At 32.5% G+C, this 20,079-nt stretch overlaps 2 protein-coding genes across 8 annotated transcripts; both read right to left on the bottom strand.

Moving 5' to 3' along the window:
• Window positions 1-1,349: 1,349 nt before the first annotated feature.
• Window positions 1,350-4,297, bottom strand: LOC118063466 (transcription factor bHLH67). 2 transcript variants are annotated; one of them, XM_035077513.2, is made up of 4 exons: window positions 3,741-4,297; window positions 2,712-3,368; window positions 2,104-2,505; window positions 1,350-1,940 (listed from the first exon to the last, which is right to left on the bottom strand). In XM_035077513.2, exons 1-4 carry the CDS (start codon window positions 3,771-3,773, stop codon window positions 1,860-1,862), a joined length of 1,173 nt encoding a protein of 390 aa, XP_034933404.1. In that variant the 5' UTR covers window positions 3,774-4,297; the 3' UTR covers window positions 1,350-1,859. The 2 variants fall into 2 exon arrangements, with proteins under 2 accessions (XP_034933404.1, XP_073263578.1); XM_073407477.1 differs by lacking the exon at window positions 3,741-4,297 and adding an exon at window positions 3,475-3,728.
• A 12,013-nt stretch (window positions 4,298-16,310) lies between these two features.
• On the bottom strand, window positions 16,311-20,079 carry LOC118063465 (metal tolerance protein A1). 6 transcript variants are annotated; one of them, XM_035077509.2, is made up of 3 exons: window positions 19,932-20,079; window positions 19,292-19,409; window positions 16,311-17,721 (listed from the first exon to the last, which is right to left on the bottom strand). In XM_035077509.2, exon 3 carries the CDS (start codon window positions 17,719-17,721, stop codon window positions 16,540-16,542), a length of 1,182 nt encoding a protein of 393 aa, XP_034933400.1. In that variant the 5' UTR covers window positions 19,292-19,409; window positions 19,932-20,079; the 3' UTR covers window positions 16,311-16,539. The 6 variants fall into 6 exon arrangements, with proteins under 6 accessions (XP_034933400.1, XP_034933401.1, XP_034933398.1 ...); XM_035077510.2 differs by lacking the exon at window positions 19,932-20,079 and adding an exon at window positions 19,752-19,874; XM_035077507.2 differs by lacking the exon at window positions 19,932-20,079 and adding an exon at window positions 19,559-19,710.

Below are 20,079 nucleotides of genomic sequence, written 5' to 3'. Positions count from 1 at the left end.
TAACACTCAATTTGATATAATAAAATTCAATTTCATTGTTCAGAACAAATTGAAATTATTTGGATCCAAATTTGTTAATGAGACAAATTTTCTTATTTTTTATTTTTTATTTTCAATCCCTGTTTATTGAGATTTTGATGTTTAGTCCCACACTTCAGGCCTGTTTGGGAGTGCTTTTCAAAAGTATTTTTGAAAAAAATTTGAAAAATTATATTTTTTTTTGCTTTAAATTAATATGTTTTTGATGTTTTCAAATTATTTTGATGTTTTCAAATTATTTTGATGTGTTAATCTCAAAAATAATTTTTTAAAAAATAAAAAAACATTATTGGCATGCTTTTCTAAGTGAAAAGCAACAGCAACCACACTTCCAAACACCCTCTTCATTTGTTTTGTGTTTCAATCCTTTCATTTTGTGAGGAGAGAGAGTTGATGAAAAATAAGGGAGCGGATAAAAAGTTATTGGTTATTCTCATTCTATTAATAAAAAAAATATCGATTTTGACGTCAATAGATTTTATTTTTATAAAAAAGGTTTTATTTAGGTATTTTTGACCCCTTATATTGCTAGAAAAATAGATTAGGGCTTGAAAATTATTTTAATTTGGGATTATTTTTGCCTTTTGGATTAATTAAAGGTTATTTTAAGGTTAGAAATTGGTTTTATTGAGGTTTATGAGGTGTTTTTTAAAAGAAAAAAAAATGTTGAAAATGGATTTTCTTCATATAAAGAGCAGGGATTGGATTTTTCAGCCACTTAAAGTGGTTTGAATACAACATATGGACGACTTGTTATTTGTGTTTTTTTTTAAAAAAAGAAATAGGAGAAGCATTGTCTACCCATTTCAACAAAAAAAAAAAAAAAAATGATGGCTTGAATAGCCATTTCTTTTTAATTGGTTTAATTTGATTGGTGATATCGAGTTAATTTGACAATTCAGGGGTCCCTAAATTGACTTGTCTGGTGAGACCAAGTTTAATAACACTATCAAAAAGTTTCTCATGACAATGCATGAGCAATGTAATATTCTTATATTCTTCTAATACATTAGCTTCAATATTATTAGAATATTATTTTTTATTTAAAACTTGCCTTTATAATTAAAATGTTGTCTAATAAACAAATATCTTAATTTGAGTTTATCACCAACTTCCCAACTTAATCTTTAAATAGATCAATATTTTTAAAAAATATTTATAGGTGCATATAACTATAAATTTATTTTATTAGACACATTAAGATTTCAATTTACAATTATTTTTTTAAACTAAAAAACATATTACTAATGTTTGTATTTTTTTCTTTCTTAAAAATAAAATAATTTGACTCGCAACAACCGGCCGGGAGATGCTAAAAAAAGAAAGAACCCAAGTGAAAATTACATCCACACCAAGAATGCAAACGATAATGAACTATTAAATTAGCTATTTTGTGGAAGGATTTGATCCCGATTTGAGGACTAGGTACTTCTGTTCTATATGCCCCTAACTCCCAGCGTTGCCCACCCACGCTCCGCTTCATCCAAGCAACTCTTTTATCCTAAAAAATAAATTAAAAAAAAAGACAGAGCGAGGCAAACTCTCTCAGCAAGTTCAGCAAAAAACATCATCTGCTCCTGTGCACTTCTGTGTACTGGCAGCAGTCCTCTCTGTGGTACTAAAAGTAAGAGCTTAGAATGGAGACAAATGGTCGTGCCCTTCTGCCTAGTCTGCTCCTCATCTACCATCCTCATAAAGCCAAAATTACATTTTCTTGTTTTCCATAAAGAAGAAGGCAGTACTGTAATAATCCTATAAATTCAGCTGTAAAATTGCTGTCTCTCTTGCCAAGTAGCACTCCTACCATACAGACCAATCAGCTAGCCGTTGAAACTGCTGAATATTTGATGAACTGCTGCTGCTACCTCATCTGTGGATCCCAGCTCACAATCATCCTCTAACTGTCATTACAACACCATAATAAAACCCATAAAAAAAAAAAAAAAAAAACTGACATGAAAGTAGGGTTGTGGATTAGGCAAGAACCAAGCTAGCTGGCTGGTAAAAAACATTTGACCTGAAAGAAGAAACTATGAATTAACTTAGGGAACAAAGTAGTATTACCTTAAGATTGAAAGAGTAAAGAATTGTTGCTTGGGAAGAACTAATGTTAAGGTGCAAAACTGTAAGGCTAAGTTCCTCCAATGCAACAATAGCTCTCACCAACTGCCCAAGATTTCTTTGACACTTTATCTTCAAATTTACATGGTTTTGTACAGCAGTCACCTCTATCTCCGCCGCCTCCGACTTCTTCTTCACTGTTATTTTCTCTTCACATTTGCCTCCTTTCTCCGCCAGATTGTCACTTTGTGGCGGCGAAGTAAATAAGTATTGGTTGGATGAAATGCCGCTGGTGAAGCCTGCTTCTATTTCTTTCATTCTTTTTTGTGCTTCAAGAGATTGAAGAAGCAGCTCTAGTTCCTTCACAAAGTCTATTGCACCTCCTATTATAGATGCTTGATCACCCTGTTTTATTCAACAGCAAAAGAAAGGTAGACACCGTCACTTTCAAGTCTACAAGACATAAAAATGAGTCGTGGATGCAAAGAGTGGAAAAGGAAACAATGGATTTTGAATTCTTGAGTCTAAAATTGAATTCTTGAGAGTAATAATAACAATAATTGCAAACTGGAAATGTAGATAGTAATTAATATCAGTAATTTTAAGATTACCCTTTGAACATAAGATGGTGGCATGAAAGAACGGAGAGAATTAAGATGATCGTTCATTAGGCGACGGCGTTTGCGTTCAACAGCAATGTGGTTCATGCGTTGGCTTTCTACTTCTTCTTTGTTCTTGGTTGGCCGTGTACGCTTTCTCTTTCTTCTTTCTCTGGTGATTATTGTAGTGGATTTGGAGAACTGGGTCTTGATATTAGGTACGGTTTGTGGTTGAGTACCCCGTGGAATTAAGGAACCTGAGTAGGGTTCGGCGGGCTCAGGACTTACACCTTCGAGGCAGGATTTTGAATTTGGGTTTGGGAGTTCTCTAGTTTCAGATTTGACTGGTGAGTGTAAATCAAATATGTCATGGGTGACACAACTTTCAAGCTCCGGTGGTTGAACTTGGCTTTCTGTTCCAGGCATGTAATAATTGTTCATATTCCATGGTTTTTTGAGGTGTTGGAGTTTGAGTAGTGTCTGAAAGCTGGGTTCTTTGAAGGGAAAAGTGGGTGGGGTTTCTACTGTTTGAAGCATTTGAAGAAAAGGCATTTTTTCATCAAATATTGGGCTTGAAAAGTATGGTCTTTCTTCTCCAAATCTTAAGCTTTCTGTATTGATAAATCCTTGGTCTAAGCATTCCAAATCCAAGTTATGCTCCCCTAAGAACTGCAAGAAGAAAAAAATAACTTAATAAGAAAAAGAAAAAAAAAAAAGAATCTTGAGAGAAAGAAAGGCAATGAGGGAAACTCTTGGTTGGGGTCTTACACCTAACCTTCTCAGGAGGTGTGGAGAAAAACCAACTTTCATGGATTTGATGGGTGTTCAGTTTCAATAGAGAGAGTGAAACAAACGAAGAAAGGAAATAGAATGTTAAAGTGGAGGAAACAGTGCAGTAAACGTTAGCATTTCTAGAAAAATAATGCAATGCATTAAATGCAAGCATTTGGATAAGTAAATGCAAGTCCATTTCTTTGATTCTAGTTAAGGTACTCTAGGAAAGAAAGAGCGTAAAAAAGAAAATGAACAAGAGTAACATACACAAGGATTAATGGGTCCTTGGAGCCTCTCCATTGATGAGCAGTAGTTGTTGCAAGAGCGAGAGCTTTTAAATTAAATTTCTCTCTCTCTCTCTCTCTCTCTACCTCTCACTTCCTCACCAACATTCCATTGTGATGCTAACAAAAAGATAGTAATAAATGTGACCCCCGAGAAGCAGAAGGAGAGACCCCATGTACACAACCTCAAAAATTAATATATTCCTTTGTGTTCTGCTGCTGGTGAAACTCTTATATAGAATGATATTAAATTCTCTACAGGAAAAGAGAAAGAAAGTAACTTAGCTACTAGCAGTAGCAGTAGTAGTTATAGAAATGGAGCCCAAGAAGAATTAATCAAGATGGGTAAAACTTAAAATCAAACAAAGGGTAGAAAAATTAAAACCACTCGAGTCAGCTAGAAAGATGTAAATTAGAGTAACAAGTGAAAAGAGTTGAGAGTTGGTGAGGGTATAGCAGAGAGAGAGAGAGAGAGAGAGAGAGGAAGAAGAAGAAGAAGAAGAAGGGAAGAGGGAGCTGTCTGGTTTGAAAGGTCCCAATAGCATTATTTGGCAGTTTTATCCAGCAGCGGGGACAGCCAGTTGTGGGGACTCTTCCTCCACACTCTCCTCTTTCAACTTTGATTTTTTTATTTTCTAAAATTAAGATAGTAAATGTAAAATTTTATGAGAATAGTACTGTTTTTTTTTTTAAAAAAAAAAACAAGATGAAACATTATATTTTTAAATATTTTCATATTTTTTTAAATGCTATATCAAAAAATTCTCACACTTCATAATTGCAAAAAAATAAATATCATGTTTGAGAAGCGCATTATCAATTAAAATCTAAACCTATATCAAAGAACACATAATAAATGCAAGGTTGCAATTCTCTCTCCCGAACCAATCAATGCACTCATTTTCTTTCTACAAAACCCACTAAATACCTTTATTTAACCCTTAAAACAATAAAAAATAAAACCCATTAGAAATCTTTAAGCATCATTTGATGTTTTTATGAGCAAAATTGATAGATCTATTTGTCATTGTCGTTGGGCCCACCACCCTAGCTTTTTTTTTAGTCCTATAAGCAAGATAAATATACTAAATTGCTATAAATTTATTTTTTTTGTTTTGTTGAAATGAAATGATTGTTTAGGTTGAATTTAGAGTTTATTGTAAATTTAGGGTTTGTTGAATTAATATGAAATTAGTTAAGAATATAATCAATTAGAGTTGATTTGATATAGTTGAACATGAAAATAAGTTAAATTAATTATGTGTTGCATTTAATTGATATTAAGTTTTTGAATTAGAAATTTTATGTGTATTGTTGGAATCAACTAATAATATAATTAACCATGTTGATGATTTCATGGACAAGAGCTTGACCATAGTAAAATTATGACAAATTAAATGTTTCGTTAAGTTGTTGATAAGTTGATGAATTTGTTATTTTCTTAATTATATTAATTTCTGTTTGATTTAATGTATTTGAGCATTAAAATATCATGAATTATGTTTAATTTGTGGTGAATTTGCTTTAACATTAAATTTTGAAAATTTGATTGTATTTGATATAAATGATGTGAACAGTGTTAGCATAATGCAATTTAATTACAATTACATCCAATTGACCAAAATTTGATTTTTTTTAATAGAATATCTTGTAACATATCTAAGTTATGTCATTATGGTGGCACTATTATTCATGATATGAACAGTAGTATAACAAACAATGGTGAGAGCAGTTTGTTGTTAAATAGTAATTTAGACATGTCATATGCAAAAATAAAAGAAACTATTTATCATGGACTTTAGGGAATTATAATGATATTGATGTTGAAATAACTTAGAGGTGTCAAATTGGTGACCATCAGTGTTATCCTATGCCAATTGTATGTAATGGTAGTTTTAAAACAACGATTAACTCTTTCACCCAAAGTGGTTTGAACATGATGATGTTGTATATGAGTTGTCAATCAAAATCAGTGTGTGTCTCAACTTCTGTTGGTCATTCAAATTCAGTTAGTAGAGGTAAAAACAATTTATTATTGGTTGAATTGTTGCAAAGGATAGATGATACTATGTTTGACAATCCATTTGATGATTAACATAGATTTGACTATTTTGAGCCTAGTGATAATGAAGATGATGATACGTTAGACCCAAATATGATGGTAAATGATGACGACGACGTTGATAATGATACTAATGATGATGTGATAATGAAATCATACCTCCTTGATCCTTGAATTTGGGAGATGCTTTTGGGTCTAGTTTTGCTATTTCTAATGATTGTGCATAAAGTCATAAACATATTTCAGGAAGGTTTGAGTTGGAGGTTGGACACACATTTAACAGTAAAAATGAATTGGTTAATGTTGTTAAACGATGATATATTGCATATTCACTTGAATCCCGAGTCCAACAGTCGAACTCTACATTTGTTCAATTACAATGTTTGTAAGAACTTGAATCAAAGTAGTATTTGTGCGAGGGATATCATAAAATATCGGATTCATTTTATATAACAAAGTTAAAAAGGTAATATACATGTGTTTTGACCTTTGTCAAAAAAAAAAACATCATCAGTTTAATGAAAATTTTAATGTTAATGCTACGTCAACCCTTATAATGAATAAGCTCTCAATGATGGTTGCAAGTATACAAGATGAAATAAAATTGCATTACAAATATAAATTTCATATGACAAAGCATGAGTTGCAAAACAGAAGGTCATCAAACATCTTTTTGGTTCACATGAAGAATCTTTTGAAAAATTATCTAGGTTATTGTTAACAATAAAAGAATTAAATCCTAGAATAATCATTGATTGGACACACAAAAGAAATCTTGATTATAGTACAATGATTTTTATACACGTGTTTTGGTCCTTTGGACCTTCTTTTAAAGGTTTTAAGTATTGTAGACCACTTATCAGTGTTGATGACATATATTTATATGGGCGATATGATAAAAAGTTATTGATTACAGTTGTTTTTTATGCAAATAATAGGTTATTCCCAACATCGCGGCAATGATTAAAAACTAGAAAAAATAATAGATATATAACATCTTGTTATTAAAGGGGATATATTTTATTTAAGGAGTCGCCACCTGGTATTATAGTCATTAGAAACCACAATTGATTTTCAGAGATTCTATGGCAATGGACTTGTTACGCTAGAGGAAATATATTATCACCCTTAAAATCTCCTCCCTTAGGCAGGTTGTGTTGCTAGTTTTGTCTTAAATTGATATAAGTTGTTATGATATGTCATCAATAATTTATCTATAATATTTCTGACTCTAGCCTCAATAAATATTGAGATTGATATTTTTTACTCAAAGGTCAATAAATATTAGAGTTAATATTTTTTACTCTAGAGTTGTAAATACCGAGATTGATACTCATCGTGAATTCACTTGCCTCGAACACTTTTGGATTGAGTTTTAAAATAGTCATTGGACCCATAAGAATGATAGAATTGCGCTTTGGACCCTTTCAAAGGGTCAAGTTTTTGGTATTTTGTATGTAGACCTAATGGGCCATTTCATTTGAGCCAAATTCTAATAGGCTTTATAAACTTATTTTAAAGTCCATATGCAAACAAAAATACATTTTTTTATATCAAAAAGGTGATAAAACAATAATTTTATAAAAATACTAAAACTTGCAAAAATGTTTTTGAGCTATTTTTTATGCTAAGAAATCACAAGTTAATGCAAATGCATTTTTCACGTCTGTTTTTAAGATTTGGCCATAATGCAAATTTTATAAATGGTTAATAAAAATGCTTTATGATTTTTTTTTTTTTGTTTTTTTTTATGTTATTATTCTAACACATGCTAAAAAATATGAAATCATGCATCACACACACCTATTTTTACTAATATACTCACATGCTCACTTTTACAATACTGAAAAAATACTCACAATAAATACAAACAATTAATTTGCAAAAACACAAATCTCAACTTCAAAATTAACCTTCAACAGTGTTGCTAAGTAGGATGAGACTACCTAAATAAAACCAGATGATGTAATAACAGTGGGTCTCTAACAACACGTGTTTGTCACGTACTGCTATAGATGATGGTGCATGGAATGATGCTCTAGAGTCCTGGACTGAACATGGCAAAGAAGATTGGGTAGCTTCCCATTTTCCTTTTTTTTTTTTTTATCTATGCTTGCGGTGAGAATTAATATTGGTTGTAAAAATAAAAATAAGAATTCACATAGCAAAATCAATTTAATCCCCTCATATCTTTACACATATGCTGTCATTTTGGGAGGAAAAGATGGTGGCATATGATTTGACTCATGATGCTGGTGTAGGCTGACTATTTTGAAGGCTAGTTCAGCTGAAACAACTAAATGTAAAAAGGTGTTGCTATAAAAGGTTATAGGTTTCACATGATGATGGGTCCGCCGTAAGTGGTGGTGTTTAGGGGCTGTTGATGGTTGTATTGGGTATACAGGTTTGTGACGGGGGGGAGAGAGAGAGCAAATGATTTTACTATCAATGAAAGCTTCAGTTTTGGAGAGAGAGGTAGAGATAGTTGTTACGAGGCTAACCAATAATTGAAGGGAAGAGTTGGATTTATTGTGGATATGTTGGCATTAATGTGCTAGAATCAGTAAAGATGTTGGTATGCCGAGTGGTCGGTAGTTGGTGATTTTTTCCTTTTTTTTTGTTTTTAAAGAGACAACGACAGGAGAAAGAAAATGGGAGAGGGATGGGTAAGTGTTTTTTGCCAGATCATCAATTAAAGATTTTTGGGTTTTATGTGGGAGTTTTGGCTTTTTGCTTTGCCTTTTTTTTATATATATGTCTACTCTCGAAATAGAATTTTTTGATCTCCCCTTAATGTAGAAATTTTGATATGTTCCCTCCTAAATTTTCTATATATTTGTATCTGTATTTAAAATACAAGAGTCCTAGAGTATATGGAATTCTAAGTAGAAAACAAACTCATCATCTTTTTTAAATTTAAACTTGATTAGAATTTAAAGTTAAATTTAAAAATAAATAACTAAGATATCATGATCATTTTTTTCAAAATGAATATTAAGAAAGAAGGATAAAAATACATTATAATCCCTAGTTTTTTTACAAGTTGACAAATCACTCTCTTAATCAAAATTATTCCCCGATCTTTTAATTCCAAATTTTACCCCCTTAAAAAATTAAATTAAATTGAAAGTAAATGTGTCAAAATTATGTTATGACAGTATTATACATGTATCTACTTATAATTTAAATTGTTATGCAGGATGAAACTATTATGACAATATTATAAATAGGATAAAACCATTATTTATTGTTGTACACATAGAAGGACAAGACTAGATGAGTGGGTCTAGCCATATGTGTTTCGTGCAGAGTTTTTGTACGTCAGTTGTCTAGACCACATCAAACTTAACCACGGCTTGATCAATGCACTAATTAAACAATGGAGATGTAAGACACATACATTTCATCTTAGGCATGAAGAGATGACACCGAAACTACAAGATGTGGTAGTTTTGCTTGGATTGCCTGTTGATGAATGGGTAGTCACATCTTTTGGTGTTCGTAATAGAATTGTGTTATACAAGTGATCATTTGGACTTGCGCCCCCTCCTTCTAAATAGAAGGACTTAGCATACATCTTTAGTGGATTGAGAAGATATTTGTGACACCATCAATCAATGCTAGTACGGAGGTCCTACAGAGGTATAAAATAAATTATGAATATAATGTGTTGATTATTTGTTAAGTCTACATGAATTATCATGATAATTTTAATGTGTTATATAGGTATGTCAAAGCATATATACTTCATCTATTTGATAGTGTATTATTCATTGACCTAACAATGAGATATGTGACTTTAATTTACCTGATGTTCATGGAGAATTTTGACATTATCCCTACATGTATCTGAGGATCTGCTATTTTGGCATGCTTATACAGACATCCATGTCTTGCATGGTCAAACAGGTTGGGAGATGTTTGCTACTTCTATAGGTATGAAGCGAGAAATACTATATAAACTTTAAATGTTTGTTGTTAATACATCTGATTCAAAAGGTGTTTTATTGAATAACACTTATGATCATGGGAACATTTTCATGTAGGAAGACTCTAGTTACCCCAATTACCATCTATGATTGTCTAAACTATGAGGGTTACACTTTATCTATCACTCAGATGCAAGTATTACGATGTTATTTTGCAATTATATTATGTAATTGTAACTTTAAAAAATACATTTAAACTGACATAATTTTAATACTAGGTGTTTGGTAAAGTATTTAAAAATAATCCAACACATAAGTTGACAATTTATTAGAGCGAGCTAGACAGGCAGCTTGATAACCATGTATTTTTTAATCATTTGTTTAATAAAAGTCATTACACTTCATCGAATTATTAATGTTTAATATTTAAAAAATTATATTCCATAGGTAATGTGGACACCTTAGTCGAATGAAAGATTAGCAGTTGCTCTAGCAATTTGCACTAACGGGGTGAACTTATAGACATCAATGGTCCTGCTAATATTTTTTGAAATGGTCGAGCTATATTGCCCAGACCAAATAATGCGACAATTTATCTACAAATAACACATTCCAGTTGATATTGACACAAATGATGTATTGCTCACCATAACTTGTTGGGGTAAAAATAATGATTACGACTGATTAAGCTGTCATGGGGCTTATATATTACGGTGGGATGCACAAAGGAATGAGATATTTACATAGATGAATCTTATGATTACAAATTATAAGTATATGATTTAGTACATAAATATCACACATCGAGTCATTACTCTAGATCCCGAGCATGTTTTACCACCTTAATACATACAATACGAGCAACATTTCCAATGAATTCAAATTCTTGTAAGTAATCAAATCTTTTTATAATTATGAAATGTTAAATTTAAGGTTCTATGTATTGATCTTTTAATTTAACTTTAATGTTTTATTAATATTAGGTTGGTTTCATGTTACAAGAGGGTCGAGAAGCCACATCTTATCTTTGTAATATTGATGAAGAAGGAAAAGTTTATACTGTTGCATCCTAGTGGTTAAATGTTTGTCGTACTGGACTGGATACCTTTAGAGAGTGGTTAACTCTTGATGATGACATAATAGATAACGAGGCCACTCAGGCAAGTAGAGGAGCTAGATCTAATTGTGCTTTTGATGAGCATGAATCATCTAATAGACGACGTAGATGTAAATAGATAGATGATTTGTGTTTTTATATTTTTGGGATTACTTGATTATTAGATAAGATAAATTATTTTTTATTCATTTAAAATATATATTTTTTCTACTCATGGGGCTACTTATGGTTATGAAATATGAGAATTTATTGAGTTTAGTTAGAATTTGTTAATTTGGGTTTTTTGTAGATCTTTTTATGTGAAAATTTTTTTCGGTATAGTTTGTATATAGGGTAAACTTTGTACAAATCTTGTTAAAATTATAAAATGTTTAGCTCTCTAAAATCTTAAAATTAAAATAAATTTCAGATTAATTGAAAAAATGATTTTATGAACTTTTTAGGCTCAAAACACAAAATATTTTCAACACAAGACCGTTGACAAAACGTGAAATGGAAGTAGTGAATTTATGTGATAGATGTATAAAAACACTAAATGTAAAATATAAAGTATAAAAACCCATATAAAAATCTCGATGAAATAGAGGGAGTGAATTTATGATTATCTCCCCCTACACAAATAACACATTCACTCCCTTTTTTAACCATTATTTTTTATCCTTCCATTTTTTTTACTAGAAAGGTAAATATAGTATTATCCTATTTCCATTTATAGTTCTGTTCATTTACATAACACAATCCGCATGGGAATCCAACCATACGATTATGATCGTTTTGTTATCATAGAGGAGCTTGCTAGTCTTACATTGCTACATTTATGTTTTTTTAACCATTTCACACTTAATTTGCATTTATTTTCTTTTGTATTACTTGAAGAAACTTTTTTGTATATGTTGAATTAAAAACGTTCTTCTTGTGATATTATAACTAAAATTCTAAAAAAAAAAAAATCAAAATTTGACATGGGGTACTTCATTATTTTTTACATAATTATCTTTATTGTATTATTTTCTTAATTATTAAGATTTTCTAGGTTTTGAGAAGTTATATAAGAATCTAGTGAGCAATCTAGTAAAATGAGGATAAATTTAATATATAACTGTTAAACCAAGCTTAAATTTTGACGGACATGTCTAAAGGCCATGTTTTCAATAGGGTTAAAATTTATTTGTCATCAAATAAGGCCTAGAAGTTTGTGTTCGGAATTTTATTTTTTTTTATTGTATTTAGACTCTTTTTTCTATTTCATTTGAGACTTTTAATGCAATTGATATTTTACTAATAAGAGTGTTTTTTCGTATATTAAACAACTTGATAGGCTATTTTTAAGGATTGAAGAATAATGAAATAAATCTTTCATAATTTTCTATAATTACATATTAAAAGGTTTGAGAATCCTAATTTCTTTCTTCTATAGTTTCAGGGCTGTAAAACTTTAAGAGTTGAAGCACTCTAGTTTTTTATCCATGTTATGTGCCTCCTCAATTGACATTAGAATATTCATTTGGACTATTTGATGTATAAAGACAGTAGCAACCCATCTTACAATATAGTAGAGGCCATTTGAGATATTGTAAGGGCTTGGTAGGCTATTTTTAAGGATTGAAGATTAATGAACTTATCAACACGTTTACATGTATCTTCAACACAAAATAATTTGTATCAATATTTAGAATTTCTTTTATTAATTGATTAAAAAACATGTGAGGCTTTATAACTTTATCTTGTTTTTTTTCTTGCAGAGAGACAATACTTATAAATTATGTATACACCCCTAAAAAAATTATTTATTTTGCAAGGGCCTAGGCCCTACTAGCCTCCACTTATCTCTACCCCTAATACAAATGTTAAAGTTCCAAGAGTCACAAATGATAGGGTGGTAAAGTTAAAAGTAAAAAAATGTATGAAATAACTATAAGTGGACTTCATAGAAATAAAAAATATAATATTAGATATAGACTTTTTTTTAGCATGTGAATACCATAAATTAAATTTTAAAGTTCAGAAGTCAAAGACATATTACTTTATGAATATTATAATTATAATATTACATTAGAAATATTTGTTTCTTCGAGCGGTTGAGTTCAATGTTTGACAATTAACTTGATGACGAATTATTTGCAAGAGGGACGGGCATAAAACATTTTTTTTATTATTTTTGGCATAATTATTTTTATTGTATTATTTTGTTAGTTAGTTAAAATTTTTAGGTTTCAAGGAGTCCATCGTGCAATATAGTAAAGCGAACATAATTTTTATCTAGCAGTTAGAATAGATAGATTTAGCTGAAATTTTGATAGAAGATTTTAAAGTTCATATTTTCTATAAAGTTCAAATTACTTTCTCATTGGAAGTCGAGAAGGCCTTCAAATAAGTTTTAGAAGATACTGTCTAGGATGTTTTTATTTTTCTTGTCCTATTTGGATTATTATTTTTCATTTAGTTGTAAGTTTCGAGAATTTTAATTTCTTTTTTCTGCAATTTAGGATGGTAAAGCTTTAGATATTAAGGAATCCTAGTTTTTTTTTTTTTTTTTTTCTAGTTTTAATACATGCTATACGTGTCAAAATTAACACATGACCTATCATACAATTGAATTTCAAATCTCTTAATTTTATGAATTTGTCCATAAAACATCATTATTAGAAAATGTCACCTATATATCAATCCACTCATTCTTGGATAGATAACAAATTTCGTATAATTTACATGTGATTTTCACATGTTCTTTGATTCATTGCAAAGATGTTCAAAATAAACCCTAATATACGTCTTTAAAACCAAAATAATACTGTGTTTGGAGTAAATTTGATTAAATTAGAAGATTTGTGACTCAATTTATTGACGCTTAAAACTGAATTGAGGTTTAAAAAAACTGATTGTATATTCTCCCACATCTACTAATAAAGCTTCCATTTGTAGTTTAAGTTTGAATCAAATCCTTCATCAACCCACCGTTACTAATTAATATGAGGAAGATAATTAATATCATCATTTTATTTATTTTTTCACAGTTAAATATTTTTAAATATTTTTGAGATAGAATATCATGCACTGGTAAATTAAAAGGAATCAATGTGTCGACTACTCGAAGTGAAGGGCTTTTATTTGGAAATGCAGTAAGTTTTTGTTTTTACTATTAGCCATTGGAAGCAATAGAGTTTTCAAAGATATATATATATATATTGTGTAAATTAAATTGATTTTTTTTATTATTTTATTACCCTTTAAAATTAAATTAGTTGGAAATTGATCTTTTTAATTGAATCTGATTCTAGAATTTCATGAGTTATGAATTTAAAAAATCAAACAAAGATTAAAACATTTATTTGGATTTGCTTAGTCCCTCCTTTTTATACTCATGTTTTTTTAAATTTATTCTTTAATATTTTTTATTTTTAAAATTTTTATCTTTAATTTTTTTATAACTTTTTTAATTTAGTTCCAAATTTAATTCAACTCAATGCCAATTAAAACCCAAATAACACCAAACCAGGGAGGAATAAAGGGAGAAAAGGAAAGATATACATTGTCAACTAAGTTAACTCGTTATGATCATATTCAATACTTAGATCATAAATTTTAAGTGCTAACTTAGGTCAATGAATTTTTGCCATCTTTTCATTTTATTTTTTAATTATTATTTTTACAATTTAACCCTTTAACAGTTCTTTTCACATTTAAGCTAGATCTTTATAAAGTTTAAAGTGATGGCAACATGATATTGTTTTTTTAACCCATGATTTGAGTGGAGGTGATCAATCTTGACTCGTTAGGTTGAACAAGCCACTCCAACTTTTTTATGCTCAATGATTTGACCAATACATCTATCTCCTTACAATACTCACACTGTTTTGGTAAAAATCCTGATAACGGTTCACTAATACATTTGCTTAAACGAAAGCCCTCCCCCACTGCTTTGTCCTGGCTAACGCCACTTGTTCTTGCAGCTTTCCTCCTGCCATCCTTGATATGCTAGAAAAATGTCGGGCGTTGAAGCTGCTTCCGTCCTAAATAATTGAATGTCTTTTGGATTAATCCTCTTTCGATGGGAAGTTGTGGGCATTTTCTGCATTAATTGTGTCTGAAAGTCAACTCTTTTTCTAGAAAGGGATCTAGCACATACGATGGATGTTTGCTTAGAGGTGAAGTTCCCAGAAACTTACTCTTTAAATCCATTCCAGAGTCCCTCTGATAATTCTGAGCCCCAAGCTCTAGCTATGAGCTTGTTACTTGACTGATCCCAAGAGTACAAACTCGGTAGCATAATGTTCCGAACAGAAACGCAAAATGCTCCGAAGTCCCTTCATCAAGGTCCCACTGTAATTTTTGCTTCGAGACTGATGAGGTAAGATTAAAGGGTTTTTTCTCCCCTGGCTATTTTCAAATGAAGAAGTATTTAGTTTAAGGAATTGAGCTATTGATAATTGTAGATAATATATATATAATTGATGTTATTTGAGGCTGCCTCCACCCGAGTTCTAATTCCAGATATTTTCAAGAGAGATGGGAAAATCGGAAACCTGCGTCCCCAGCTTCATTGTACTATATAGTAGATTACCTGATGATTATGGCACTCTGTCTCACATTATTTCTGAGAATCCTAACAAAAAATGCCTACAATTTATAAAGGGGAGGGGGGGCACCATGCTTCTGACTCTCAGAGATTGAGAATCCTAAGCAAAGCAACCTTACATTTTAGGAAAAAAAAAAAAAAAAAAACCATCTTTAAAAAACCTCTGCTTGAAAACCCCAGGTTTCACTTGATAAAGTCCAAGAACCTTATCTTTTTGAACCAAGTCGTGGTTCCGTTTACTCCTATAAAATATATTGTGCAACTTTAGCCACACAACAAGGGTCATTTTCATTCTCAAGAAACTGCAACAATTTGAACTTGTCTTGTAGCTGATTGATTATTTCTAACCCATCCGGAGACCATAAAATAAATTAACAAAATGTTTTCTAGCATTAACCCGTCGACATTGACTCTGGTTAAGTTAAACCTGCCATCCTTGTTCTCGTCTTACAAGGTCAAGAAATTTCTCTGCAGTAATTCCTGTTTCAACATCTGTTGTAGCATCAAGTACATCACCAGGTCAGGTTACCGAGAGAGCTGCCAACATTTCACCGTAAGAAGGAAGGTCACGAATCTTTTCACTCAACAAGATGACACCAGCGTCCCCACACCCCAGCATCATGTTCCCAGCTGTAATATAACAAACGAGCTGTTACCTGGACAGAAGCTTCATCTCCGCCTCAAATTGGTGCCTGTGACACTTATTATCAATGGTAGACCCCAACTCTGGGTGAGCTGATGCATGTCTAAAGCGGGACACAAAGCAATCCCCTTTCCAAGCCTGACGGGAACTTCTTCCTATAGAAGAATGCTCTACGCATATGGATTTTTTTTGTAGTAATTTATGTGGAATGGAGCAAAAGAGAAGATTGAAGAAAGCATATTTATCAACTCTACAATTGTAAATTCACAATACCAGAATCCAAACAACACTCGCGACAAAATTAAAGATGACAGTTTCTATCTGTGCGTAAAAAACAATTGTAAAGGACATAGTGAAAGATATCCCATGAACAGCATATGCGTGCATGTGATGAAAGATCATCACTTTCGGAAACATCAGGCCCCAGATTCAACTAGCTAATTCCTTTGCCTCTGCTAACGTTCTATCTGGATGGTTACATGACTGATACTATACTCACTTCTGATATAGTTTATCAAATTGTCTAGCACCATGTCTGCATTTGCTTCAGGCCTGATTTTCACATGACAAGCCAGGAGAATCTTGCCCACGGTAATGGCCCATATATGCAGTTCGTGGATAGCCACCACGTCCTCCATCTCAGACAATCCCTTTTCAATCTTTGTTGCATCTATCTCTCTTGGAGTGCTCTCCATCAAGACGTCAAGTATGTTCCGAAGCATTTTGATTGTTGTCCCCAAGACTATAACTGAAAAGAATAGGGTGCAGATCAGATCAACTATCTTCCACTCAGGCTTATACCATATGATTGCACCTCCTATCATGACCCCGATACTCTGGATGGAATCCCCAAGTACATGGATATAAGCTCCTTGTACATTTATGTTCCTTTGCTTCTTTTCGTGCCTGGCTTCCTTTTTTTCCAGCAGCGGCTCAACATGTTCTTCATGAGCATGACGGTGCTCATCTTTCGAGTGCTTATGATGATTGTCTGCATGTTTTGGATGCTCGTCATCTTGACGATGATGAGCAGTAACTGTCATTCCATGGCTGTGGCCAGTCCCATGATTGTGATCATGGTCATGCCCGTGATCATGTCCCAACACAAGTGCCATGAAGATATTCACTAGAAGGCCGAATGCAGCAACAAGAAACATAAGAAACCCGTCTACCTCCCCTGTATCATGGATGAGCCTAACAATGGCTTCATAAACCAAGATCCCTGCAAGCAACCAGATGAGCTGTATGGAAACCAGTGCACCGAGAACCTCAATCCTAACAAATCCATAAGATTGACGGGGTGTGGCTTCCCAGCCAGCTGCCCAAAATGAAAACAAGGAGATAGCAAAGGCTGCAACATCGGAAAGCAAATGTGCAGCATCAGTCAAGATTGCCAGACTATTGGCTTTGATGCCACCAGCTACCTCAGCACTCATGAACACTACACAAAGTGCCACGGCTATCCAGAGCTTACGCATTGAAGTTGAACGTTCTTTGGCATTCTTGAGGTTATTTCCAGTATCTGAAAATACACAAGGTGCTTCCCCACACACCTTACTCGCTCCACTATCCCCTCCATCAAGAATATCCACGCTTGTTTCAACAGGGGGGGCATGCTGAGTATTTTGTTCTTCCATCTGAAAGTTCACAGTTACACCATGAATACCATGTGAAATCTAACAGAACATGCCTGCATATATAGTGCACAATGTGTTCTGTAATGATACACGGAAGAGTAAATGCATTGTCTTACAACATCAAAGAGAATTTGGCAACAGATACACCATCAAAGTAGGTTATGATGAATTAACATGCAAAAAGAGAAAAAAATGAAAGAACTGAAAAGATGAATAGCTGATAATGGTATTTTACACCAAACTCAGGCACTATAGGGAGAAATTCCGGGTTCCTCAATATTCAACGAGTTTAAGAGCCAAAACCCTCGAAGATTATTTGATTGCATGAACTTGCTGGAAGTAATATTGTAATTCTGAACTAGGAAAGTTCCTCCTCCTCCTGCCCTTTCAAAGACAGCAGCCTTACTAGAACTAGACCCCAAACTCTTAATGACAATTCATGCTTAAACATGAATTTGATAGATTGCAAATATGAATAAATTTGATTGTAATGACAGTGCTTAGAAATTACAACAAAAACTCCCTAGCAGAAACAAAACCAGAAACATATTGATTCCGAGCAGTGTCACTCACATACCAGCCCCCAAACAGTAGAGATTAAGACATTTAGTTTGTCATTAGCCCTTAACTACAATTCAGAATTTCAAAAGGATTTAGAAAATGAAGTTCATAACGTGATGATCACTAGCAAAACACGCCAGCAGAAGAGCATTCCCTGCCAGTAGTATAAGCCGTTTGATACAAAAGACTAATCCAAATCAATGGATCACCGATCACATAACACACAACACCTTGCTCAATGACAATTAAAAACATAAACAAAGTTTCAAATTTTTAACCCTCACGCAGAATCCATGAAAGAGGGAAATCACGCATTACAAATTTAAGTTCACACGACAAGCACCTATTGCATAGACAGCATATTAGTATTTGCACATATAGGGAAGGAGAACTGAGTCAAGCCAACGAGTGGAACAATAGAAGTGGCTGAATGGCAGTCCACTAAGTAAGCCCTCGTCTTCTTCTCTCTCTCTCTCTCTCTCTCTATTTAAGTAAAAAGAAATCATTTAACACAATCAAACAAATGCATCTTTTCAACGACATTCGAATTTGTGGCAACAATTATGCATCAAAGGAATCCAGTAACTGAATTCCATTTCAAACATCGATCATCCCCACTTGCAAAAATATCTAATAAAGGAAAAATCCATAATCGCAGCGATATCCTTTGCACGAACTTTCTCCCTTTGTGTCAGTGGCTTCATTACACATACGTACCAGATGCAAAGAGATTCAGTCATAGAAATGTTTCAGAAGAAGGAATAAAAAAAAAATTCATAATTTCCCATGACCCTATTGACAGTGTAACGGCAACCCATCAGCAGTAAAGCAACAACTAGTACCAAGCATTGGACCATGTGGATTGATCTACACATCTAAATCTCATGAGGAATAACATGCCGCAGCTTTAACATCTCTAATTGGAAGATGGGGGGAAAGAAGAAAAACAGAGAGTAAAGCATGGAGATACAAGGATCAAAGCCATAAAGGAGATAAGTCAATATATTACCTCTCAAGGCACTCGAAATTTTTGAAGTTACAGGATGCAAGCAATGCAAACAAGTGGCGGGAGCTTAATTTTTGGTAAGAAATAATATTTTCTCATCAAAGACACCAAAAAGCATCACCTAAAAGCCAGAAAATAGAGTGTTACTTGAAGATCATAGAAGTGGCAAATAGAAATCAAACACCCTTTAATAGATATCAATCTCCTAGAAGTTTTTGATTGAATTAGGTAAAGAATCTTAGCACAATCAGCACCATGCTGAAAGCTAACCTGCTGCAAATGATCAGAAGACAAAAACCAACAAGATAACAATAACGTCCATTAATACGTATTAGATAAACTAACAAGCAAAACACAAGACTCGCCGAGCTTAATTATTATATACACTTAAACCCAAAAGTCAAAAGATTACGCGCGCGCACAATATATATATATATAACTGGGTAAGTTAGAAACATTGAACCTAGAATAAATAAAGGTGTTAGCTTGAGTTGTTCTTTTTAATCTTGGTTTGCTTGCGGCATCAATTTGACTTCCGTAAATCACTCTCTCTACATCAATCACCCTCGCTTAAACAATTCAATTTCAAACCCTAAGGATAATCGTTGCAACTGGGATGATGCAATAAATAAAGGGCACTCACTGTCTTTCAGTTTACACGCCCATGTGGATGGATCTGGTGTGGTGGATGCTCCGTATAATCAAGCGGTATTGCAATTTAGAGATGAGAGTAATGCTAATTTTAACCAATGTTCTTTCGGGATTTGTTTTTCAATAATCTCATGCTAATT

The sequence above is a fragment of the Populus alba genome, chromosome 2 (genome assembly GCF_005239225.2).
Source record: "Populus alba chromosome 2, ASM523922v2, whole genome shotgun sequence".
NCBI classification, from domain to species: domain Eukaryota; kingdom Viridiplantae; phylum Streptophyta; class Magnoliopsida; order Malpighiales; family Salicaceae; genus Populus; species Populus alba.
This window is presented reverse-complemented; position numbering and strand designations above follow the sequence as displayed.